The sequence below is a fragment of the Punica granatum genome, chromosome 4 (genome assembly GCF_007655135.1).
Source record: "Punica granatum isolate Tunisia-2019 chromosome 4, ASM765513v2, whole genome shotgun sequence".
In the NCBI taxonomy this organism is placed as follows: Eukaryota; Viridiplantae; Streptophyta; class Magnoliopsida; order Myrtales; family Lythraceae; genus Punica; species Punica granatum.
In genome coordinates, this window is record NC_045130.1 from 10319185 (window position 1) to 10344982 (window position 25798).

Here is a 25798-nt window from a genome sequence, read left to right on the forward strand (position 1 = left end):
GAAAATATAGTAAATTAATTTTCGTTAGTCAAATTTTGTGAGAGTTCCTTGTACATCACAAGCTCAATTCTCACACTCCAGCTTTCCCCATCTTGCATCGACTCGCTCGCAAGGAAATGCCAATTTCCCAAGGCTCCCAAGGCTGTCAAGCATAGCGAGAAAAATTTGAGGCAGGGTGGAAATTAATTTGTGGACAAAGAAAAAGTTATGAAATGGTTAACTGGTTGCCGGTTTAATCAGCGATGCAGAGAAACAAAGTTCACAAATGACTAATATATCTTTGGTTAACAACGTTGTGTACATGACACAAATATTGGGAGAACTCGGCATGCAATCCTGCCTGCACTGGGTTTGCTCTGTAAAGTACGTGCTAGTAAATAAATTAAGCAGTAAACAAAGTAATAGAACAATTGCGGTGGCGGCATGTACTGGCTTGTCAAGTTCCTATAATAATTTACATCACTTTCGGGTTGGTATCACATCAATGAAGGAGCTTTATAGGCACGTAATAAGACTGATTTTTCCTTAAAAATGCATCGGTTTTATAGAGGTCGATCTACACGAGCTTGTGCTATGATCGTTTTGTGTTGCTCTTTGTATCGTTCCAGGGTTAAATTGTGTTAACTGATTGCCAGGCCAGGCCAGCTCATGCAATTTATTCTAGAAACGCAACGGGGGAGTGTGAAACAGAAGGGAAGCAAGAGAGATTGATTGGATCAAGAAGAGACTCTAAAATGTAGCTCAGCACTAGTTTAAAATGATCAGCACATTCCCGCCAAGGGTGTAATCGAGATAAGATAGCCATCTGCAGTGATTCAGTTAACCCGATCATGCTCTTATATCTGAAGAAACAATACTTAGGTTCTACTCATATACACAATCCTTCATACTTTGGTAGCCCAATTATAAGAAGGTAACATGCAAATACAGAGTACGAAATATAATGAGAGAGAAGAGGCTGACCAGATCGACATGCCAAATCTTTCACATCTTTCTTTTTTGCGGCCTCGTTGGATTGTCCGAGTACTGCAAAAGACTCGAAATATACCTTCTCGAATCAGCAGAGAGAAGGATGAAGAAGCTGCTTCTTGAAAGGAAGGGATATCAACTTCAACGAATAATGAGAAAGGAAAATGGCATATTGCATACATCAAAACTCTAATGTCAAGTAAACTGCAAAAAACGAACAGCTGATTAAATTGAGCAGCGAATTCCATCAGTATTTTATACCTTATAGATGATGGCCATATGTATTAACACATCAAAATGTTGATAAACATGCTTCTGAAAAACAAAAGACAATGAGAAGAGATTCCAACGACAACTCCTGCACTGCACCCAACTATCGAAAGTCCAGAACGAAGATAATCAAATGCAAAGTGCACCATGGAACAGACCTGGGCAGCCATTGTTTGAAGAAAAGTCCAGGTGGCCCTCTCAAGCTCTTCTTTTGTCACAGGACCAAAAGCTTGGCCCTGAAGGAAAAATATTCACAGTTTAACTGTGCTGTTTCTTTCTTTCTTTCTTTCTTTCTTTTAAACGATATAGAATGAGTATCACATGTAAATGCAAGATAAGAAGGGCAAAATCTACCACTCTATTACCCGGAAGAGTTTCACATATTATGGGTAACAAAAAGCAGCTGGAGATTAATAATGGTGCGGAAAAGCAGGGATTATTTCCTGCATTTTTATTGATTGTTCTGCTGAGGAGATTAACAAGCACGATCGAGCTGTCAGCCCCCGACTATAACTCGCCACTCTTCGTCCAATGACCTGTGGTGGGCTCCGGCGAAAAACGAAGCTTCAGAAAACAATGAACCAAAAGCGAAAGATGGGAATGTTACTTGGCAAGTTCCCTACTTTAGTCCTTCGCTCTACCCTTGACTGTTGAATCCTCCATCTCTAAGTTATACATTATCGTCCTTCACTAAATAGCTTGCAACTCAAATGCTGATATCCTGCAAGCTTCGTAGATAAGCAAGCGTCCCATCGGGTTTGCCTTTTATATATATATATATATATATATATGCCAGCAAGATGGTCCAAACTAACACAGACCTTAGGAGAAAAGACCGAAGTGGAATTTCCTTCCCACTCAGGACATTCATCAAGCACTTATCAGTCTTTTCGAGCAAAAAAAAATAAAAATGCTGAACTCCATTTGATCAAGCATTACCTTCTTCCCATGGGACGAAGATGAGACAGAGAGGATCAAGCTCCGGACTCTCTTTGAACTCTCTGAAAATGGCGGATCAAGCTCCGACTTCCTCTTCCTCCGCCGCTCTGGTACTCCCTCAAACTCATAAACTGAAATAGCTTAATCCCTTTACCACTCTAATTCCTCTAAAACCGTCGGCAGAGATTCTTGCTACCGATTATCTTATCTCGAATCACTCCTTTCTTTCTTCCTCAGGAATTCGGAACCGAAGGAGATGAAGACTTCATATTTGGGGCTGCGTCGGGCTGGGTCGAGGCCCGGACGTCATGCGATCACTTGGCTTCTCTGTCTCCTGATCTTCTTCACATTCCTGACCCTGACACTCCCTGCAACAGGTTAAGTGGAAAAAAATCTTCCTTTTTTCTGGGTCAACCCTACTCTGATTGAGGTGCAGCTCCATAACACTCCGATAATTGTGTTTGGATTATTTGATGAATGCGATTTGCTATTCAGAGCCATTACCAAAGCAAGAGTAGTCATTTTAACTTGAGCAATGCAATTGCCAAACAAGGCCTTATTACTCTCACGGCCCGGTTGATTATGCTTCCATATAAGACAGTCAACCTCACGTGAAACAAACGAGAACTTCTCTAAGGAAGGGGTGTCATGGATATTACCTTTCCAAAGTCCTGTCAAAAGTGCGAGTCTGGACCATTTAGTTTGCAATCAGTATGATTCAGGAGAGGATTACATCACTCTCTCAAGGACTTGCTCGACCTTCCAGAAATCCATCATGCTTGGGATGATCTGCCTGTTAGACCGTTCCTCATGGCTTATACCTTAGGAACCACACCCGCTACTCGAGAGATCCTTTGATAGATGAGCGAAGTTTTCCGTTGTTGGAAGCTGAAACATATGAACTTTTCTGGTTTTTTCTTGCACTATTAAACTTTCACTGAATGAATTTTGTTGGCTTCATTAATGGATCAGATTTTACTTAATTAAGTAGACCTTTTTATTTATTAGGTGCCACCACCCCGGCGAGAACTGGTTGTGCCTGTGCTGCAAGGAAGTTCTCTGCAGCCGGTATGTGAACAAGCACATGCTCCAGCATTATCAGCAAAGCGACCACTCTTTGGCACTTGGCTTCAGGTACTTGATCATGTTTCTTGATGTTGGCCTTGGCCCGTCTCTTTTTATGTCCACAAGCAATTCTGCCCTGACGAAAGTCTCTCTTGATGCCCGGAAGCAGAGATCTATCAGTATGGTGTTACGCCTGTAATGCATATCTAGATACTCAAGTGATTTCGCAGCTCCGTGGTGTCCATGAAGCTGCATATACACTAAAGATCGGCAAGCACTCAACTTTTAGCACTGTACCGGGCCAGGTCGAGATCCGAACGTCATGCGATCACCTTGCTTCTCTGTCTCCCGATCTTCTTCACATTCCTGCACCCGACACTCCCTGCAACAGGTTAAGTGGAAATAGTCTTCCTTTTCTGGGTTAACCTCTGCTCTGAATTTGGTGCAGCTCCATAACGTTCTGGTAATTGTGTTTGGATAATTTGATGAATGCCGTTTGCTATTCAGAGTCATTTCCAAAGCAAGATTAGTTCTTAAAACTTGAGCAATGGAATTACTGGGCATGGCGTTTTTAATCTTATGGTCCTGCTAATTATGTTTGAATATAAAACTCTCAACTTCACGTGAAACAAGCAAGAACTTCTCTTTCCAACGGTTAGTTCTGGCGAAGGACGATTGGTGAGATGTATTACGTCGAAGGAAGGGGTGTCATGGATATTACCTTTTCAAAATCCTGTCAAAAGTGCGAGTCTGGACCATTTTAGTTTGCAATCGGTATGATTCAGGAGGGGATTACAGCACTCTCTAAAGGACTTGCTCGACCTTCTAGAAATCCATCATGCTCGGGATGATCTGCCTGTTAGCCCGTTGCTCATTGCTTATGCCTTAGGAACCGCACCCGCTGAGAGACCATGTCCGCTCGAGAGATCCTTTGACTAATGAGCGAAGTTTTTTGTTGTTGGAAGCTGAAACATATGAATTTTTCTGGTTTTTTCTTGCAGTATTAAGAATTCACTGAATAAATTTTGTTGGCTTCATTAATGGATCAGATTTTACTTAATTAAGTAGACCTTTTTATTTATTAGGTGCCACCACCCCGGCGAGAACTGGTTGTGCCTGTGCTGCAAGGAAGTTCTCTGCAGCCGGTATGTGAACAAGCACATGCTCCAGCATTATCAGCAGAGCGACCACTCTTTGGCACTTGGCTTCAGGTACTTGATCATGTTTCTTGATGTTGGCCTTGGCCCGTCTCTTTTTATGTCCACAAGCAATTCTGCCCTGACGAAAGTCTCTCTTGATGCCCGGAAGCAGAGATCTATCAGTATGGTGTTACGCCTGTAATGCATATCTAGACGCTCAGGTGATTTCGCAGCTCCGTGGTGTCCATGAAGCTTCATATACACTAAAGATCGGCAAGCACTCAACTTTTAGCACTGTACCGGGCCAGGTCGAGATCCGAACGTCATGCGATCACCTTGCTTCTCTGTCTCCCGATCTTCTTCACATTCCTGCACCTGACACTCCCTGCAACAGGTTTAGTGGAAACAGTCTTCCTTTTCTGGGTTAACCTCTGCTCTGAATTTGGTGCAGCTCCATAACGTTCTGGTAATTGTGTTTGGATAATTTGATGAATGCCTTTTGCTATTTAGAGACTTTACCAAAGCAAGATTAGTTCTTGTAACTTGAGCAATGGAATTATCGGGCATGGCATTTTTAATATTATAGTCCTTCTAATTATGCTTGAATTTAAAACTCTCAACTTCACGTAAAACAAGCAAGAGCTTCTCTTTCGAACGGTTAGTTCTCGTAACAGCGAAGAATGATTGGTGAGATGTATTACCTTGAAGGAAGGGGTGTCATGGATATTACCTTTCCAAAATCCTGTCAAAAGTGCGAGTCTGGACCATTTAGTTTGCAATCGGTATGATTCAGGAGAGGATTACAGCACTCTCTAAAGGAGTTGCTCGACCTTCCAGAAATCCATCATGCTCGGGATGATCTGCCTGTTAGCCCGTTGCTCATGGCTTATGCCTTAGGAACCACACCCGCTGAGAGACCATGTCCACTGGAGAGATCCTTTGACTGATGAGCGAAGTTTTTTGTTGTTGGAAGCTGAAACATATGAATTTTTCTGGTTTTTTCTTGCAGTATTAAGAATTCACTGAATAAATTTTGTTGGCTTCATTAATGGATCAGAGTTTACTTAATTAAGTCGACCTTTTTATTTATTAGGTGCCACCACCCAGGTGAGAACTGGTTGTGCCTGTGCTGCAAGGAAGTTCTGTGCAGCCGGTATGTGAACAAGCACATGCTCCAGCATTATCAGCAGAGCGACCACTCTTTGGCACTTGGCTTCAGGTACTTGATTACGTTTCTTGATGTTGGCCTTGGCCCGTCTCTTTTTATGTCCACAAGCAATTCTGCCCTGACGAAAGTCTCTCCTGATGCCCGGAAGCAGAGATCTATCAGTATGGTGTTACGCCTGTAATGCATATCTAGACGCTCAGGCGATTTCGCAGCTCCGTGGTGTCCATGAAGCTGCATATACACTAAAGATCGGCAAGCACTCAACTTTTAGCACTGTACCGGGCCAGGTCGAGATCCGAACGTCATGCGATCACCTTGCTTCTCTGTCTCCCGATCTTCTTCACATTCCTGCACCTGACACTCCCTGCAACAGGTTAAGTGGAAATAGTCTTCCTTTCCTGGGTTAACCTCTGCTCTGAATTTGGTGCAGCTCCATAACGTTCTGGTAATTGTGTTTGGATAATTTGATGAATGCCTTTTGCTATTTAGAGACTTTACCAAAGCAAGATTAGTTCTTGTAACTTGAGCAATGGAATTATCGGGCATGGCATTTTTAATATTATAGTCCTTCTAATTATGCTTGAATATAAAACTCTCAACTTCACGTAAAACAAGCAAGAGCTTCTCTTTCGAACGGTTAGTTCTCGTAACAGCGAAGAATGATTGGTGAGATGTATTACGTCGAAGGAAGGGGTGTCATGGATATTACCTTTTCAAAATCCTGTCAGAAGTGCGAGTCTGGACCATTTAGTTTGCAATCGGTATGATTCAGCAGGGGATAACACCACTCTCTCAAGGACTTGCTCGACGATCCAGAAGTCCATCATGCTCGGGAAGATCTGCCTGTTAGCCCGTTGCTCATGGCTTATACTTTAGGAACCACACCCGTGAGAGACCTTTTCCACTCGAGAGATCCTTTGATTGATGAGCAAAGTTTTTCGTTTTTGGAAGCTGAAACATATGAATTTTTCTGGTTTTTTCTTGCAGTATTAAGAATTCACTGAATAAATTTTGTTGGCTTCATTAATGGATCAGATTTTACTTAATTAAGTCGACCTTTTTATTTATTAGGTGCCACCACCCCGGCGAGAACTGGTTGTGCCTGTGCTGCAAGGAAGTTCTCTGCAGCCGGTATGTGAACAAGCACATGCTCCAGCATTATCAGCAGAGCGACCACTCTTTGGCACTTGGCTTCAGGTACTTGATTATGTTTCTTGATGTTGGCCTTGGCCCGTCTCTTTTTATGTCCACAAGCAATTCTGCCCTGACGAAAGTCTCTCTTGATGCCCGGAAGCAGAGATCTATCAGTATGGTGTTACGCCTGTAATGCATATCTAGATGCTCAGGTGATTTCGCAGCTCCGTGGTGTCCATGAAGCTGCATATACACTAAAGATCGGCAAGCACTCAACTTTTAGCACTGTACCGGGCCAGGTCGAGATCCGAACGTCATGCGATCACCTTGCTTCTCTGTCTCCCGATCTTCTTCACATTCCTGCACCTGACACTCCCTGCAACAGGTTTAGTGGAAACAGTCTTCCTTTTCTGGGTTAACCTCTGCTCTGAATTTGGTGCAGCTCCATAACGTTCTGGTAATTGTGTTTGGATAATTTGATGAATGCCTTTTGCTATTTAGAGACTTTACCAAAGCAAGATTAGTTCTTGTAACTTGAGCAATGGAATTATCGGGCATGGCATTTTTAATATTATAGTCCTTCTAATTATGCTTGAATATAAAACTCTCAACTTCACGTAAAACAAGCAAGAGCTTCTCTTTCGAACGGTTAGTTCTCGTAACAGCGAAGAATGATTGGTGAGATGTATTACGTCGAAGGAAGGGGTGTCATGGATATTACCTTTTCAAAATCCTGTCAGAAGTGCGAGTCTGGACCATTTAGTTTGCAATCGGTATGATTCAGCAGGGGATAACACCACTCTCTCAAGGACTTGCTCGACGATCCAGAAGTCCATCATGCTCGGGAAGATCTGCCTGTTAGCCCGTTGCTCATGGCTTATACTTTAGGAACCACACCCGTGAGAGACCTTTTCCACTCGAGAGATCCTTTGATTGATGAGCGAAGTTTTTCGTTTTTGGAAGCTGAAACATATGAATTTTTCTGGTTTTTTCTTGCAGTATTAAGAATTCACTGAATAAATTTTGTTGGCTTCATTAATGGATCAGATTTTACTTAATTAAGTCGACCTTTTTATTTATTAGGTGCCACCACCCCGGCGAGAACTGGTTGTGCCTGTGCTGCAAGGAAGTTCTCTGCAGCCGGTATGTGAACAAGCACATGCTCCAGCATTATCAGCAGAGCGACCACTCTTTGGCACTTGGCTTCAGGTACTTGATTATGTTTCTAAATGTTGGCCTTGGCCCGTCTCTTTTTATGTCCACAAGCAATTCTGCCCTGACGAAAGTCTCTCTTGATGCCCGGAAGCAGAGATCTATCAGTATGGTGTTACGCCTGTAATGCATATCTAGATGCTCAGGTGATTTCGCAGCTCCGTGGTGTCCATGAAGCTGCATATACACTAAAGATCGGCAAGCACTCAACTTTTAGCACTGTACCGGGCCAGGTCGAGATCCGAACGTCATGCGATCACCTTGCTTCTCTGTCTCCCGATCTTCTTCACATTCCTGCACCTGACACTCCCTGCAACAGGTTTAGTGGAAACAGTCTTCCTTTTCTGGGTTAACCTCTGCTCTGAATTTGGTGCAGCTCCATAACGTTCTGGTAATTGTGTTTGGATAATTTGATGAATGCCTTTTGCTATTTAGAGACTTTACCAAAGCAAGATTAGTTCTTGTAACTTGAGCAATGGAATTATCGGGCATGGCATTTTTAATATTATAGTCCTTCTAATTATGCTTGAATATAAAACTCTCAACTTCACGTAAAACAAGCAAGAGCTTCTCTTTCGAACGGTTAGTTCTCGTAACAGCGAAGAATGATTGGTGAGATGTATTACGTCGAAGGAAGGGGTGTCATGGATATTACCTTTTCAAAATCCTGTCAGAAGTGCGAGTCTGGACCATTTAGTTTGCAATCGGTATGATTCAGCAGGGGATAACACCACTCTCTCAAGGACTTGCTCGACGATCCAGAAGTCCATCATGCTCGGGAAGATCTGCCTGTTAGCCCGTTGCTCATGGCTTATACTTTAGGAACCACACCCGTGAGAGACCTTTTCCACTCGAGAGATCCTTTGATTGATGAGCGAAGTTTTTCGTTTTTGGAAGCTGAAACATATGAATTTTTCTGGTTTTTTCTTGCAGTATTAAGAATTCACTGAATAAATTTTGTTGGCTTCATTAATGGATCAGATTTTACTTAATTAAGTCGACCTTTTTATTTATTAGGTGCCACCACCCCGGCGAGAACTGGTTGTGCCTGTGCTGCAAGGAAGTTCTCTGCAGCCGGTATGTGAACAAGCACATGCTCCAGCATTATCAGCAGAGCGACCACTCTTTGGCACTTGGCTTCAGGTACTTGATTATGTTTCTTGATGTTGGCCTTGGCCCGTCTCTTTTTATGTCCACAAGCAATTCTGCCCTGACGAAAGTCTCTCTTGATGCCCGGAAGCAGAGATCTATCAGTATGGTGTTACGCCTGTAATGCATATCTAGATGCTCAGGTGATTTCGCAGCTCCGTGGTGTCCATGAAGCTGCATATACACTAAAGATCGGCAAGCACTCAACTTTTAGCACTGTACCGGGCCAGGTCGAGATCCGAACGTCATGCGATCACCTTGCTTCTCTGTCTCCCGATCTTCTTCACATTCCTGCACCTGACACTCCCTGCAACAGGTTTAGTGGAAACAGTCTTCCTTTTCTGGGTTAACCTCTGCTCTGAATTTGGTGCAGCTCCATAACGTTCTGGTAATTGTGTTTGGATAATTTGATGAATGCCTTTTGCTATTTAGAGACTTTACCAAAGCAAGATTAGTTCTTGTAACTTGAGCAATGGAATTATCGGGCATGGCATTTTTAATATTATAGTCCTTCTAATTATGCTTGAATATAAAACTCTCAACTTCACGTAAAACAAGCAAGAGCTTCTCTTTCGAACGGTTAGTTCTCGTAACAGCGAAGAATGATTGGTGAGATGTATTACCTTGAAGGAAGGGGTGTCATGGATATTACCTTTCCAAAATCCTGTCAGAAGTGCGAGTCTGGACCATTTAGTTTGCAATCGGTATGATTCAGCAGGGGATAACACCACTCTCTCAAGGACTTGCTCGACGATCCAGAAGTCCATCATGGTCGGGAAGATCTGCCTGTTAGCCCGTTGCTCATGGCTTATACTTTAGGAACCACACCCGTGAGAGACCTTTTCCACTCGAGAGATCCTTTGATTGATGAGCGAAGTTTTTCGTTTTTGGAAGCCAAAACATATGAATTTTTCTGGTTTTTTCTTGCAGTATTAAGAATTCACTGAATAAATTTTGTTGGCTTCATTAATGGATCAGATTTTACTTAATTAAGTAGACCTTTTTATTTATTAGGTGCCACCACCCCGGCGAGAACTGGTTGTGCCTGTGCTGCAAGGAAGTTCTCTGCAGCCGGTATGTGAACAAGCACATGCTCCAGCATTATCAGCAGAGCGACCACTCTTTGGCACTTGGCTTCAGGTACTTGATCATGTTTCTTGATGTTGGCCTTGGCCCGTCTCTTTTTATGTCCACAAGCAATTCTGCCCTGACGAAAGTCTCTCTTGATGCCCGGAAGCAGAGATCTATCAGTATGGTGTTACGCCTGTAATGCATATCTAGACGCTCAGGTGATTTCGCAGCTCCGTGGTGTCCATGAAGCTGCATATACACTAAAGATCGGCAAGCACTCAACTTTTAGCACTGTACCGGGCCAGGTCGAGATCCGAACGTCATGCGATCACCTTGCTTCTCTGTCTCCGGATCTTCTTCACATTCCTGCACCTGACACTCCCTGCAACAGGTTTAGTGGAAACAGTCTTCCTTTTCTGGGTTAACCTCTGCTCTGAATTTGGTGCAGCTCCATAACGTTCTGGTAATTGTGTTTGGATAATTTGATGAATGCCTTTTGCTATTTAGAGACTTTACCAAAGCAAGATTAGTTCTTGTAACTTGAGCAATGGAATTATCGGGCATGGCATTTTTAATATTATAGTCCTTCTAATTATGCTTGAATTTAAAACTCTCAACTTCACGTAAAACAAGCAAGAGCTTCTCTTTCGAACGGTTAGTTCTCGTAACAGCGAAGAATGATTGGTGAGATGTATTACCTTGAAGGAAGGGGTGTCATGGATATTACCTTTCCAAAATCCTGTCAAAAGTGCGAGTCTGGACCATTTAGTTTGCAATCGGTATGATTCAGGAGAGGATTACAGCACTCTCTAAAGGAGTTGCTCGACCTTCCAGAAATCCATCATGCTCGGGATGATCTGCCTGTTAGCCCGTTGCTCATGGCTTATGCCTTAGGAACCACACCCGCTGAGAGACCATGTCCACTGGAGAGATCCTTTGACTGATGAGCGAAGTTTTTTGTTGTTGGAAGCTGAAACATATGAATTTTTCTGGTTTTTTCTTGCAGTATTAAGAATTCACTGAATAAATTTTGTTGGCTTCATTAATGGATCAGAGTTTACTTAATTAAGTCGACCTTTTTATTTATTAGGTGCCACCACCCAGGTGAGAACTGGTTGTGCCTGTGCTGCAAGGAAGTTCTGTGCAGCCGGTATGTGAACAAGCACATGCTCCAGCATTATCAGCAGAGCGACCACTCTTTGGCACTTGGCTTCAGGTACTTGATTACGTTTCTTGATGTTGGCCTTGGCCCGTCTCTTTTTATGTCCACAAGCAATTCTGTCCTGACGAAAGTCTCTCCTGATGCCCGGAAGCAGAGATCTATCAGTATGGTGTTACGCCTGTAATGCATATCTAGACGCTCAGGCGATTTCGCAGCTCCGTGGTGTCCATGAAGCTGCATATACACTAAAGATCGGCAAGCACTCAACTTTTAGCACTGTACCGGGCCAGGTCGAGATCCGAACGTCATGCGATCACCTTGCTTCTCTGTCTCCCGATCTTCTTCACATTCCTGCACCTGACACTCCCTGCAACAGGTTAAGTGGAAATAGTCTTCCTTTCCTGGGTTAACCTCTGCTCTGAATTTGGTGCAGCTCCATAACGTTCTGGTAATTGTGTTTGGATAATTTGATGAATGCCGTTTGCTATTTAGAGACTTTACCAAAGCAAGATTAGTTCTTGTAACTTGAGCAATGGAATTATCGGGCATGGCATTTTTAATATTATAGTCCTTCTAATTATGCTTGAATTTAAAACTCTCAACTTCACGTAAAACAAGCAAGAGCTTCTCTTTCGAACGGTTAGTTCTCGTAACAGCGAAGAATGATTGGTGAGATGTATTACCTTGAAGGAAGGGGTGTTATGGATATTACCTTTCCAAAGTACTGTCAGAAGTGCGAGTCTGGACCATTTAGTTTGCAATCGGTATGATTCAGCAGGGGATAACACCACTCTCTCAAGGACTTGCTCGACGATCCAGAAGTCCATCATGCTCGGGACGATCTGCCTGTTAGCCCGTTGCTCATGGCTTATACTTTAGGAACCACACCCGTGAGAGACCTTTTCCACTCGAGAGATCCTTTGATTGATGAGCGAAGTTTTTCGTTTTTGGAAGCTAAAACATATGAATTTTTCTGGTTTTTTCTTGCAGTATTAAGAATTCACTGAATAAATTTTGTTGGCTTCATTAATGGATCAGATTTTACTTAATTAAGTAGACCTTTTTATTTATTAGGTGCCACCACCCCGGCGAGAACTGGTTGTGCCTGTGCTGCAAGGAAGTTCTCTGCAGCCGGTATGTGAACAAGCACATGCTCCAGCATTATCAGCATAGCGACCACTCTTTGGCACTTGGCTTCAGGTACTTGATCATGTTTCTTGATGTTGGCCTTGGCCCGTCTCTTTTTATGTCCACAAGCAATTCTGCCCTGACGAAAGTCTCTCTTGATGCCCGGAAGCAGAGATCTATCAGTATGGTGTTACGCCTGTAATGCATATCTTGACGCTCAGGTGATTTCGCAGCTCCGTGGTGTCCATGAAGCTGCATATACACTAAAGATCGGCAAGCACTCAACTTTTAGCACGGTACCGGGCCAGGTCGAGATCCGAACGTCATGCGATCACCTTGCTTCTCTGTCTCCCGATCTTCTTCACATTCCTGCACCGGACACTCCCTGCAACAGGTTAAGTGGAAATAGTCTTCCTTTTCTGGGTTAACCTCTGCTCTGAATTTGGTGCAGCTCCATAACGTTCTGGTAATTGTGTTTGGATAATTTGATGAATGCCGTTTGCTATTCAGAGTCATTACCAAAGCAAGATTAGTTCTTAAAACTTGAGCAATGGAATTACGGGGCATGGCGTTTTTAATCTTATGGTCCTGCTAATTATGTTTGAATATAAAACTCTCAACTTCACGTGAAACAAGCAAGAACTTCTCTTTCCAACGGTTAGTTCTGGCGAAGGACGATTGGTGAGATGTATTACGTCGAAGGAAGGGGTGTCATGGATATTACCTTTCCAAAATCCTGTCAAAAGTGCGAGTCTGGACCATTTAGTTTGCAATCGGTATGATTCAGCAGGGGATTACACCACTCTCTCAAGGACTAGCTCGACGATCCAGAAGTCCATCATGCTCGGGACGATCTGCCTGTTAGCCCGTTGCTCATGGCTTATACTTTAGGAACCCCACCCGCTGAGAGACCTTTTCCACTCGAGAGATCCTTTGATTGATGAGCGAAGTTTTTCGTTTTTGGAAGCTAAAACATATGAATTTTTCTGGTTTTTTCTTGCAGTATTAAGAATTCACTGAATAAATTTTGTTGGCTTCATTAATGGATCAGATTTTACTTAATTAAGTAGACCTTTTTATTTATTAGGTGCCACCACCCCTGCGAGAACTGGTTGTGCCTGTGCTGCAAGGAAGTTCTCTGCAGCCGGTATGTGAACAAGCACATGCTCCAGCATTATCAGCAGAGCGACCACTCTTTGGCACTTGGCTTCAGGTACTTGATCATGTTTCTTGATGTTGGCCTTGGCCCGTCTCTTTTTATGTCCACAAGCAATTCTGCCCTGACGAAAGTCTCTCTTGTTGCCCGGAAGCAGAGATCTATCAGTATGGTGTTACGCCTGTAATGCATATCTAGACGCTCAGGTGATTTCGCAGCTCCGTGGTGTCCATGAAGCTGCATATACACTAAAGATCGGCAAGCACTCAACTTTTAGCACTGTACCGGGCCAGGTCGAGATCCGAACGTCATGCGATCACCTTGCTTCTCTGTCTCCCGATCTTCTTCACATTCCTGCACCTGACACTCCCTGCAACAGGTTAAAGTGGAAATAGTCTTCCTTTCCTGGGTTAACCTCTGCTCTGAATTTGGTGCAGCTCCATAACGTTCTGGTAATTGTGTTTGGATAATTTGATGAATGCCTTTTGCTATTCAGAGTCATTACCAAAGCAAGATTAGTTCTTAAAACTTGAGCAATGGAATTACTGGGCATGGCGTTTTTAATCTTATGGTCCTGCTAATTATGTTTGAATATAAAACTCTCAATTTCACGTGAAACAAGCAAGAACTTCTCTTTCCAACGGTTAGTTCTCGCGAAGGACGATTAGTGAGAAGTATTACGTTGAAGGAAGGGGTGTCATGGATATTACCTTTCCAAAATCCTGTCAAAAGTGCGAGTCTGGACCATTTAGTTTGCAATCGGTATGATTCAGGAGAGGATTACAGCACTCTCTAAAGGACTTGCTCGACCTTCCAGAAATCCATCATGCTCGGGATGATCTGCCTGTTAGCCCGTTGCTCATGGCTTATGCCTTAGGAACCACACCCGCTGAGAGACCATGTCCACTGGAGAGATCCTTTGACTGATGAGCGAAGTTTTTTGTTGTTGGAAGCTGAAACATATGAGTTTTTCTGGTTTTTTCTTGCACTATTGAGAATTCACCGAATAAATTTTGTTGGCTTCATTAATGGATCAGATTTTACTTAATTAAGTCGACCTTTTTATTTATTAGATGCCACCACCCCGGCGAGAACTGGTTGTGCCTGTTCTGCAAGGAAGTTCTCTGCAGCCGGTATGTGAACAAGCACATGCTCCAGCATTTTCAGCAGAGCGACCACTCTTTGGCACTTGGCTTCAGGTACTTGATCATGTTTCTTGATGTTGGCCTTGGCCGTTTCTTTTTATATCCACAAGCAATTCTGCCCTGACGAAAGTCTCTCTTGATGCCCGGAAGCAGAGATCTATCAGTATGGTGTTACGCCTGTAATGCATATCTAGATGCTCAGGTGATTTTGCAGCTCCGTGGTGTCCATGAAGCTGCATATACACTAAAGATCGGCAAACACTCAACTTTTAGCACTGTACCGGGCCAGGTCGAGATCCGAACGTCATGCGATCACCTTGCTTCTCTGTCTCCCGATCTTCTTCACATTCCTGCACCTGACACTCCCTGCAACAGGTTAAGTGGAAATAGTCTTCCTTTTCTGGGTTAACCTCTGCTCTGAATTTGGTGCAGCTCCATAACGTTCTGGTAATTGTGTTTGGATAATTTGATGAATGCCGTTTGCTATTCAGAGTCATTACCAAAGCAAGATTAGTTCTTAAAACTTGAGCAATGGAATTACGGGGCATGGCGTTTTTAATCTTATGGTCCTGCTAATTATGTTTGAATATAAAACTCTCAACTTCACGTGAAACAAGCAAGAACTTCTCTTTCCAACGGTTAGTTCTGGCGAAGGACGATTGGTGAGATGTATTACGTCGAAGGAAGGGGTGTCATGGATATTACCTTTCCAAAATCCTGTCAAAAGTGCGAGTCTGGACCATTTTAGTTTGCAATCGGTATGATTCAGGAGGGGATTACAGCACTCTCTAAAGGACTTGCTCGACCTTCTAGAAATCCATCATGCTCGGGATGATCTGCCTGTTAGCCCGTTGCTCATTGCTTATGCCTTAGGAACCGCACCCGCTGAGAGACCATGTCCACTCGAGAGATCCTTTGACTGATGCGCGAAGTTTTTTGTTGTTGGAAGCTGAAACATATGAATTTTTCTGGTTTTTTCTTGCAGTATTAATAATTCACTGAATAAATTTTGTTGGCTTCATTAATGGATCAGATTTTACTTAATTAAGTCGACCTTTTTATTTATTAGGTGCCACCACCCCGGCGAGAACTGGTTGTGCCTGTGCTGCAAGGAAGTTCTGTGCAGCCGGTATGTGAACAAGCACATGCTTCAACATTATCAACGGAGCACCCACCCTTTGGCACTTGGCTTCAGGTACATGTTAAAGTTTCTTGATGATGGTTAGTCTCTTTCTCATGCCCACAAACAATTCTGCCCGGAAGCAGTGATCTATCAGTGTGGTGTTATGCCTGTGATGCATATCTAGATGCTCAAGTGATTTCGCAGCTCCGTCCTGTCCATGAAACTGCTTATATACTAAGGTTTGGTGAGCCCCCATCTTTTAGGACTCTGGAAATGCTGACTATAGGAGAGAATCACTAAGAAGGTTCACCATCAGGCCGTTGGTTATTATCTGGCCATTTACTTGGACATTGGATAGAAATATGATCGGAGGGTCTTATATATGAATATATATGTGTGTATATATAATGTGAAGAACACATCTTTATGCTCATGGAATTCTGTAGATCATATGCAACTCCTTGCATAATTATTCTACATCGGGTCATCATATTTGATGTGGTGCTGCTCATTCGTTTCTTAGGAAGTCCGATTTAAAAATAAAATAAAATTAAAACAACCTCTGAGAATAATGGATCCTCAGGTATATTCATTTCTCGCTAAGTTCCGATGTATGAAAATATAGTAAATTAATTTTTCATTAGTCAAATTTTGTGAGAGTTCCTTGTACATCACAAGCTCGATTCTCACACTCCAGCTTTCCCCATCTTGCATCGACTCGCTCGCAAGGAAACACAGATTTCCCGAGGCTGTCAAGCATTACCAGAAAATGAGGCAGAGTTCAAATTAATTTGTGGACAAAGAAAAAGTTATAAAACAGTTAACTGTTTGCTGGTTTAATTAGTGACATTGAGAAACAAACACAAATGATTAATATACCTTCGGTTAACAACGTTGTGTACATGACATAACCATTGGGAGAACTCAGCATGAGATCCTGCCTGCACTGGGTTTACTCTGTCAATTACATGCGAGTAAATAAAGTAAGCACTACACAAAATAATAGAACAATTGCTTGAGAAATTTATAAGGACAAATTGGCTTGCCGGCTCTAGGATGGGGTGGTGGCATACAGTGCCTTGTCAAGTTCCCATAATAATTTTGGTCACCTTTGAGTCAGCATCACATCAGTGGAAAAAGTTTTATAGACATAAATATACCGATTTCCCCTTGTATAGATCAATCTAAATGATTATGATCGCTTTGTGTTGCTCTTTGTATTGTCGCCGTGTTAAATTGTGTTAAGTAATTGCCAGGCCCAGCTTCAGCAATTTATTCCAGAAACACAACAGGAGAGTGTGAAACAAAAGGGAAGAAAAGAGATTGATTAGATCGGGAAGAGACTAAATTATACCTCAGCACCTCTTTAAAATGATCGGCACATTCCTGGCAAGGGTATAATCGAGATAAGATAGCCATCTGCAGTGATTCAGTTAACCCGATCATGCTCTTATGTCTGAAGAAACAATTCTTACATTCTACTCATATGCACAATCCTTTATATTTTGGTAGCTCAATTATAAGAAGGTAACGTGCAAATACAGAAATATGACGAGAGAAGAGGATGACTAGATCAACATACCAAATCTTTTACATCTTTCTTTTGTTGTTTAGTTGGATTGTCTGGGTACTGCAGAATAGTCAAAATATATCCTTTCGAATCAGCAGAGAGAAGAACGAAGGCTTCTTGAAAGGACGGAATTTCAACTTCAACAAATAATATGCAAAGAAGCTGGCATATTAGATACACCAAAACTCTAATGTCATGTAATAGTGGCTAAATGTCTGAAATCTCTCAGACAAGTACGCAAAAAATGAACAGCTGAGTAAATAGAGCATGAAATTCCATCGGTAGTTTCTACCTTATATCTTATAGATGATAGCCAAATGTTTTAACACGTCATTATGTCGATAAACAAGCTTCAGAAAACAATAAACAATGAGAGAAGATTACAACGACAGCTCCTGGACCCAACTATTGAAAGTCCAGAATGAAGATAATCAAATCCAAAGTATACCACAGAACAGACCTGGGCAGCCAATGTGTGAAGAAAAGTCCAGGTGGCCCTCCCAAGCTCTTCTTTTGTCACAGGAGCAGCAGCTTGGCCCTGAAGGAAAGATGTTCATCGCTCAACTGCAATGTTTCTTTCTTTCTTTTAAACGATATAGAATGAGTACCACTAACTATATGACTTGCTTGCCGGCTCTATCTTGATTGTACTGCTCAAGAAATTAACAACCATGACTGAGATGTAATCCCCAAACTATGACTTGCGTGCCACAGTTCATCCAATTACCTAAGGTGAACTCCAGCGGAAAAACAAAACTCCAGAACACTATGAATCGAAAGCAAAGGATGGGAATGTTGGTCGGCAAGTTCCATAATTAAGTCCTTCACTCTGCCCTCCACTGTTAAGTCCTCCAACATCACTAAATTTTATACTATTGTTCTTAAATACATAGCTTGCAACTCAAATGCTGGTGTCCTTTGAGCTTCTTAGAGATAAGCAAGCGTCCCATCCGGTTTGTCATTTATATATGTCAGCAAGATGACCCAAAGCGGAATTTCATTCCCACTTGGGACATTCATCAAGCACCTATCTATCGTCGAATTAGCAGACAAAGAAAAGAATAGGAATTTCAACGAAATGGACTCAACAGCTATCAGCTACAAAACAAGCTAAACTCCATTTGACCAAGCATTACCTTCTTCTTCAGAATGTCAACCAGTTGAACAGAATCGACGTCTGTGCTCGACAATTTCCATGAAGATGAGGTAGAGAGGAGAGGTTTCCGGTTAATGGGTGATGGGTCATGAGACTTGCCGATGAAATTGGAGAGGTGGGTTTGAAGGCATTTGGACACTCTGTCGATGCTCTGGAAGAGAGACAGCAGTGGATTCTCGGACATCTTCAGCTGAGAGAAGGCTCGAGGGAGACGAGTTGGAAGAGAAATAGCACTGGAGGGAGAATATAATTAGAATTTGCGGAACTTCCCCTTTAGAGTTGTGAATTGCAGATCCGGTCCCTGAAATTTAAGAAATTTACGAGTTAATGTTTACTTTATCTATTGAATTTCAAAGGGGGTCGTGCGTTTCATGAAAACCTTTCAGTTCTAAATCGTTGTCGAGCCTCCTGCGGTCAGTCGAGCAGACGTCGCCCCTGCCCCATGATTGTTTGATCCCTCAATTTTCTTTTATTATTGAAAGATGGAACAATCAGTACTTTCGATGGTCTTCTTACTCAAACGAAAACGTCGAATCTTTTGAAAACAATAGAAATTTTTACCACGTTATATATTGTTTGTGTTGTCATGCGTATTTATTTTCGCATACTACTATATATTTTTTATTTTTTACTATAATTAAATCCTTTTGATGCCTTACTTTATTAAGTAAGTGTTGGGAATATAAAAGTTAATTGAGAAAAGTTAATCCCACATCGAAAGCATAAAAGAAAATAGAGTGATTTATATGGGATTGAGTTTCACAACTTATCAGCTCGAACTTTTGAGTTGAAAGTTAAGTTCAAGCCATATAAACCCAGTATAATTTAAGATGATATCAGAACCCATGGTAATGATCCCGGGGACACGTATGGGCAGAAGCCCACACCACGCCACTAAATTCTGAGATCGGAAGCAGAGTCCGAAAGAGATGAGAGTTCGGCTCGAGGTAAGTTGTTGAGGGCGGACGGTTAAGGTTCACGTGTCTCATATAGACAAATCATGAGAAATACCACATTGGAAGCATAAAAGAAAATATAGTCGTTTATATGAGATTAGATCTCATAACAAAGTTGAGTCAAAGTTTATGTAAACTTAGTAGAATTTAAGAGAGAGTTTGTGAGATTCACTAAGCATTAGAGAATTTTTACGTATTTTTTGGCTTGGAGAATTTTTATGTCTTTTGTTACCAGGAATTATTATGTCTTCAAATAGGTACGTAATTGTAATCGTTGAATTTTTCTTTTATGTGCACTTTAATATCCAGCCGATTAATTCAATTCGAATTGGATGAGTTCACTACAAGTAAAACTCTCTTAATCATTATATCTTCAAATATATATATATATATAGTTAATTATTGGAATTTCTTTCGGTAGACCTTTGTATTGGAATTTAAACATCCCTACTACATCTGGAAGGTTCTCTACACATTGGATGTGCTCTTATAACATTTTTTACTTTGTAATTATCCCGGTGAGTATTTTTTCTATCTTTGTAATATTTCTCTTGAACATTTTATCTTGTATTCGTATTTATTATATCAATGGACAATCAATGATTGCCAAGGGAAAAATAAAGATCTATCTGTATGAATATATATATATATATAGGTATTATATACACGAAGATATGACTAGATTTTCTTTTAATCCGACGAAAGATATGAATATATTTAAGATGTACGTTCTTCTCGTATGTGCCCTCAGAAACTGGACCCATTAAAAAGGTAAATCAAGGCCATAAAATTTGAATTGGTAGCTTATAAATAATAATGAAGAGGTACGCCAAAAAAAAAAAGAGAGGAGGTAATCAAGAGATATCTCACAAAAACCTTGTCCATAAGAATATAATAGGTTGCATATACCGCGTAATTGATTTTCCAAAGATTTATTGTATTTATTAAAAGTGGATGTAGCATAGTGAAGTACGTCCTCGACTATTGACCTAGAGTTCGCAGGTTCGATGGACTACTCGTTCCCATTTATTAGTTAGAACTTAAACCTCCTTTATAACTGAAAAAGATTAATGGCATTAAATTTCGTATTTTCTCTCTTTCACTATGTACTACCTGATATCCGATAGATTCCATGTATTTGTGAAAATTTCTACATACGAGTTGATTACTTAAATGTAGCATCATATATATATATAAGAGTTCAAAAGAGGAAATTATGGGATGAGAGGGGTTTCACTATAGATGAGACAATCCGATTATGGATATATACACATGAAGCTTCATTAGAAGAGCGGCAAAGAAGATTTACATTGTATCTTTCCATTGTATCTCATAGATTTTGTGATAATTTATCATCAGATTCAGAATAAATTTTAAATCGACAAATCCTGTTGGATTTTGAAGTCCAAAGATCTCGATCGTATCCAAGGCCTCAAAATCTCTATATGTACAGATACAGGCCACGAAGGGGTTTGTCCCATCCAAATTCCAATCCAACTTCAGATTCAGCTGCCACCCTCTCTTGCATTAATTCCTCAAGCCATCAATCACCATGGCTTCTTCTCGCAAACCATTCCGCTCCTCCCTCCTGTTCTTCCTGCTGATCATTGTCCTCGCCTGCCCGTATGGCCTTTGCGCTAGAAACATGCCCGGGAACAAGTTAGACGTGAAGCCTGAGACTGGAAACATGGCGCGACAGCGATTCGACTTCTCAAAGTTCACCCATGCGGGTCTCGGCAGCCAGATCAGCGGCATGTCGGAACTCAAGAGGTACTTGCACCGGTTCGGCTATTTGGCGCCACAGCCTACAGGTTCGAACTTTAATGATGACTTCGATGCCGGGCTCAAGTCTGCTATTGTCAAATACCAGAAGAGACTAGGGCTACAGGCCACTGGACGAGTTGATCCAGACACGGTTGCCTCATTCATGTCCCCGAGATGCGGTGTGAGAGACATGCACCACCACGAGGCCTCTTCCCCAAAAACAAGGTTGTTCCATGTGACCAAACACTATAAGATCACAGATGGCAGGCCAATATGGGATCTGTCGAAGCCAATGACCCTTAAGTACGCATTCTACCCGGATGCCATGATCGACTCCCTCAGCCGGGAGGAGATACGGGCAGCTTTCGCTCAAGCTTTCGCCAAGTGGGCCGAGGTGATCCCGGTCAAGTTTGAAGAGACGTCTGATCATCTTTTTGCGCAAGTCAGAATCGGGTTCTACAAGGGGGACCACGGGGACGAAGATCCCTTCGATGGGCCTTGGCGAATGCTAGTGCACGCCTTCCCGTATCCTAGCGGGGAGCTTCACCTCGATGCGGAGGAGAACTGGGCAGTCAACTTCAAGACCAACCGAGCACCCCTGAAGGCTTTTGACTTGGAGTCTGTGGCCATCCACGAGATCGGGCATGTGCTGGGCCTCGGCCACTCCTCGCTCAAGGAATCTATCATGTATCCAATTACACCCGCTGCGACAAAGAAGGTCGACCTTTCAATTGACGATGTGGAGGGTATTCAGTCACTGTACGGGCCGAACCCGGATTTCAAGTTGAGCTCTTTGGCGCATGCACCTCGACTGACGCTGCGGCTGGTGGTCTACCGAGCCGGCTCTGGTTGTTTGCACTTTTCATGATATTGATGATATATTAGATTTTTCTATTTTTACCTATTGGTAGTTAAACGAGATTCCATTTTTTCTAATTCAAATTCAATTGTCTTGTGAATTAAGAAATTGTAATTTTACTTGTATATACTTATTTTCTCCATTGTGAAGTGCATATATATAATGAAATGCTGAGGAATGCTATTTTTTGAGAGCCTCTTCCCTCGCGCTGTGCTTCCTGCTTGTCTTGACCGCGGATGGACTCAAATATTCACTAATGCAGCTTGGGTCCCCTTTCGTTGCTGTGTCGCTGGCTGTTGCGTTCGCTCAGGAGGGCTCCATAGTTCGATGCTGCTACTAACGCTGTTCCCCCTGCACCAGCAGGCGGAAGACCGTGCCAGCTTTTTAGCATTATCCCTGGCTCTTGACAGCAACTGGTCGAAAATCTGGATTTTTTCCGATGTTCTTCTTCTTGTAGATGCAACAATATCTAATCCCCCGGCATGCTCTGTGGAACAAACTCTTATCTGATATTTCTAATTTGCTTTCTCTTTTTAAGGAATGGCTCGTTATACATGGTGTGGCCCGAGCATATAACACTTGGGTCCATGATCTGAGCCAGCATGGTCTTCGGTCAAATTGTGAGGGCCAGGGCTATCCCTGTATTGACGTCTCTAGTTAATTAATGAATAAATTCAGTTACTTATTTTTTAAAAAAAGAATTAGGGGATGCTTCTAATTATTGCTCTCATTTTACTTGGATTAATGAGCCGATAAAAAAAGTTTTTATTGATCGTTTTTTTTTTGGTAGAAAAGGAAGATTAAGTTAAACTAACAAAGAGTGTCTGCCCATGCCTCAGCAGGGTCTAATTGACGTACAAACCGAGTACTGGTAACACCTAAGAAGTCAGCTAACATAAGATCTAAAGCCCCTGGAGGGGATGGTTGAAATAAACAGTCCCTTGATGTTCCTTCAAGTCATCTCTAGCCATCCTAGCCATGTGATCAGCTACTGCATTTGTCTCACGGTAAATGTGCTTCATTCGGAGGTTCACGAGCTGCTGGATCAGCATCCTGCAATCGAATACAATCGGCATTAATATGAGATTTTCATGCAAGCGATTTAAAACAAGATCATAAATTACCTGGGCATCCAACTCTACTTCAAGAAATTGGATGCCTTTGTCTTTGGCCATTTTTAGCCCCTCTTGAAGCGCCCAACATTCAGCAAGGATGCTGTTTGTTTTGCCTAGATGTCGCCCAAGTCCACTAATCCATCCTCCTCGATGATCTCTTAAAACTCCCCCTGTTCCTGCCTGTCCCGGGGAACCAGCAGCCCAGCCATCCGTGTTTAGCTTGGCCCAGCCCTCAGGATTGGGGGGACTAGCTTATAAGTAATGGAGCTTTTACCGCCTTTGATGAAGGGAATGCTCCTCATAGGCTTCACAGTTGACCTTAATCCAATCCGTTAAAGGAAGAAAAAAGGTCCCTTTCTTGGAAACCGGTATTCCCAATTCAGACCAAAAGGATTGAGCAATGGGACATTCCCGTAGTATATGAGAGATATTCTCATCTGAGTCTTGACAAAAAGAACAATGGGGAGGGACGTGAAGACCCCTAGCGTGTAAACGAGCAGCAGTAGGAAGTTTATAACGACAAATAAGCCAAAGGAAAGTGTGAACTCTTGGATGTGTAAAAGTTTTCCAGATCCATGACCAATTTTTCTTAGTGTTATCTGATTCCTGCCCACAAGCAAGGGCATAATGCAGATTTAACCGTGAATCGGCCATCGGAGGGAAATTTCCAGACTAGGCGATCTTCTCTACTGTCACCAAGGCTTGCAAGCAAATCATGAATGCAAGTGGGTAGCTCCAATGACAGATGGTGGAAATTCCAAGAGCCATTGGGACTAAAAAAGTCTGAGACTCTAAGACTGCTCTCATGTGGTGTAAGGTAAGTGGCCCCTGAATTTGGGCTCTAAGTGGAGATGAGCCGAGCCAAACGTCCTCCCATAAGTGGATTCTCGACCCATTTCCAATAGACCATTTAGAACCCAATTGACAAATTAGGTCCCCCGATTGCAAAGCAGCTCGGTTACGAGAATAGGCAGTGGGATTTGAAGACCTGCGGTTTAATTACTTGTTTTTAATCATAAGGGCCCACGGTCTATTGTCCTGCCTAGCCCTCCAAACAAATCCTCCCAAAAGCGCGAGATTGCGCCCTTCGTTTCGAGGAATACTGAGGCCACCGTCCCTTTTAGGAAAAGTGGTTTTGTTCCAGCTCACCAGATGGCATTTGTTTTTGCCATTAGAAGATCCCCAAAGAACATTGCAACTAAGGCGGTCAAGGGCATTGCAAATGCATTGAGGGATGAGGGTGCGTTGCATTACATGAAGGGGAATGGATGAGATCAGAATTGACAAGTACGATTCTTCCTGCCATGGAAAGTGTATTGCTCTTCCATCCGAAAAGCTTGTCTTTAAATTTATCAATGAGGAAATGGAAAGAAGAGGAGTTGGCAGCAGAAAGATCCATTGGAAATCCTAAATATTTTCCAAGAGTGGTACATGCACAGATAGAGTTCGCTAGATCAAAATTTTTCATCCTAGCGCTTTTGTTTTTTGAAAAAAAAAATGTTTCGGGACTTTGCAAAGCTAATTTTCTGACCTGAAAGTTCACAAAAGAGTTTGAGGGTGCGTTTAATGGACGCAGAGGTCTCATGGTCAGCCGCACCGAGAAGAATGATATCATCGGCGAAAAATAGGTGATATAAGGTGAGACCCCCTTTACCAAGTGAAATGCCCTTGCAGGATCCCTTTTGAACTTCTGATCAATGCGAAGTGAAAGGAACTCCATGGCTAAAATGAAAAGATAAGGGGATATGGGTTCCTCTTGACGAATACCCCGGCGGGGGAAAAAGAAGGAACCTTTCCTCCATTAAAGAGCACATTGACTTTGGTGCTCGAGATACAATGCATGATGAGACGAATGAGAGAGTTTGGGAAGTTGAAAAGATGAAGGATATTATGAATAAAGCCCCACTCAATCCGCTCAAAAGCTTTTTCGAGATCAAGCTTTAAAATCATTGTGCCCTTTCTTCCTTGCTTGTTTTTAAGAGACGTGTGGGCTTCACGAAGGAGGACAATATTGTCCGCTGCACATCGTCCCGGTATAAAACTAGCTTGGAAGGGTGAAATAAAATTATCTAAAATAGGATGAATACCCCTAATGATGATTTTGGAGATAATTATAAAGCTGGTGTTGCAAAGAATAATTGGGCGAAATCGAGAGACCGTCTCCAGGCAAGAGGATATAGGGATGAGGGAAATGAGGGTATCATTGATCCCCTTTGGGAGGTCTCCACCCGCAAAAATAGATTTTGCAAAAGAATGGTCCGACAATTTCCCAATTTTGTTGAAAAAAAGATGGGATGTAAACCATCGGGACGTGGAGCTTTTCGAGGCTTAAGAATTTTTAGAGCCCCAATAACTTCTAAGTCAGTTAGAGGAAGATTGAGGCAATCAAAGGCATCTTGAAAGATGGCACGTGTGATGCCCATGGCAGTTGAAAAATCAGGGCTGGAAGAACAATGCTCAGAATAGTATAAATTCTGACAAAAAGAATTGACCATTGAAGATAATCGATCAGGGTCAGAAATCCACTCGCCAACCGGATTTTTAATGG

The 25798-nt window shown here is 42.3% G+C and overlaps 3 protein-coding genes and 1 long non-coding RNA gene across 12 annotated transcripts; 2 read left to right on the forward strand and 2 right to left on the reverse strand.

Annotated features, from left to right (window-relative positions):
• Positions 1–5: 5 nt before the first annotated feature.
• LOC116205457 lies at positions 6–1665 on the reverse strand. Its single transcript, XR_004156505.1, has 2 exons — positions 964–1665; positions 6–142 (listed from the first exon to the last, which is right to left on the reverse strand). It is a non-coding gene; the product is annotated as an uncharacterized LOC116205457 (long non-coding RNA).
• Positions 1666–2055: 390 nt separating this feature from the next.
• Positions 2056–16302, forward strand: LOC116205453. Of its 9 annotated transcripts, XM_031538066.1 has the most exons (25): positions 2056–2288; positions 2416–2555; positions 3187–3312; positions 3413–3634; positions 4329–4454; positions 4555–4776; positions 5476–5601; positions 5702–5923; positions 6622–6747; positions 6848–7069; positions 7768–7893; positions 7994–8215; positions 8914–9039; positions 9140–9361; positions 10060–10185; positions 10286–10507; positions 11207–11332; positions 11433–11654; positions 12353–12478; positions 12579–12800; positions 13494–13619; positions 13720–13941; positions 14636–14761; positions 14861–15082; positions 15777–16302. In XM_031538066.1, exons 1-25 carry the CDS (start codon positions 2199–2201, stop codon positions 15931–15933), a joined length of 4215 nt encoding a protein of 1404 aa, XP_031393926.1. In that variant the 5' UTR covers positions 2056–2198; the 3' UTR covers positions 15934–16302. The 9 variants fall into 9 exon arrangements, 8 of the variants coding, with proteins under 8 accessions (XP_031393926.1, XP_031393929.1, XP_031393930.1 ...); XM_031538067.1 differs by lacking the exons at positions 2056–2288; positions 2416–2555 and adding an exon at positions 2939–3088; XR_004156504.1 differs by lacking the exons at positions 14861–15082; positions 15777–16302 and having other exon boundaries at positions 13720–14014.
• Positions 16303–16357: 55 nt separating this feature from the next.
• Positions 16358–18807, reverse strand: LOC116205456 (FAD-linked sulfhydryl oxidase ERV1). The gene is made up of 6 exons (XM_031538075.1): positions 18537–18807; positions 17861–17938; positions 17413–17460; positions 17185–17249; positions 16710–16787; positions 16358–16579 (listed from the first exon to the last, which is right to left on the reverse strand). Exons 1-6 carry the CDS (start codon positions 18738–18740, stop codon positions 16471–16473), a joined length of 582 nt encoding a protein of 193 aa, XP_031393935.1. The 5' UTR covers positions 18741–18807; the 3' UTR covers positions 16358–16470.
• A 2257-nt stretch (positions 18808–21064) lies between these two features.
• Positions 21065–22796, forward strand: LOC116204114 (metalloendoproteinase 1-MMP-like). The gene is made up of 3 exons (XM_031536195.1): positions 21065–22124; positions 22446–22588; positions 22674–22796. The coding sequence occupies exons 1-3, from the start codon at positions 21065–21067 to the stop codon at positions 22794–22796; spliced, it is 1326 nt and encodes a 441-aa protein (XP_031392055.1).
• Positions 22797–25798: the final 3002 nt, after the last annotated feature.

Excerpts from the sequence above, each read along its gene's own strand:
- LOC116205453 (XM_031538066.1), top strand. The coding sequence starts at position 2,199 with ATGAGACAGAGAGGATCAAGCTCCGGACTCTCTTTGAACTCTCTGAAA. Across the intron at positions 9,362-10,059 it reads CCTGACACTCCCTGCAACAG|GTGCCACCACCCCGGCGAGA; the intron begins GTTTAGTGGAAA and ends TTTATTTATTAG. Across the intron at positions 11,655-12,352 it reads CCTGACACTCCCTGCAACAG|GTGCCACCACCCCGGCGAGA; the intron begins GTTAAGTGGAAA and ends TTTATTTATTAG.
- LOC116205456 (XM_031538075.1), bottom strand. The coding sequence starts at position 18,740 with ATGTCCGAGAATCCACTGCTGTCTCTCTTCCAGAGCATCGACAGAGTG. Across the intron at positions 17,939-18,536 it reads TTGACATTCTGAAGAAGAAG|GGCCAAGCTGCTGCTCCTGT; the intron begins GTAATGCTTGGT and ends TCTTTCCTTCAG. Across the intron at positions 17,461-17,860 it reads TTCACACATTGGCTGCCCAG|TACCCAGACAATCCAACTAA; the intron begins GTCTGTTCTGTG and ends ACTATTCTGCAG.
- LOC116204114 (XM_031536195.1), top strand. The coding sequence starts at position 21,065 with ATGGCTTCTTCTCGCAAACCATTCCGCTCCTCCCTCCTGTTCTTCCTG. Across the intron at positions 22,125-22,445 it reads GGTCTACCGAGCCGGCTCTG|GAGGGCTCCATAGTTCGATG; the intron begins GTTGTTTGCACT and ends GCGTTCGCTCAG. Across the intron at positions 22,589-22,673 it reads TTTCCGATGTTCTTCTTCTT|GAATGGCTCGTTATACATGG; the intron begins GTAGATGCAACA and ends TCTCTTTTTAAG.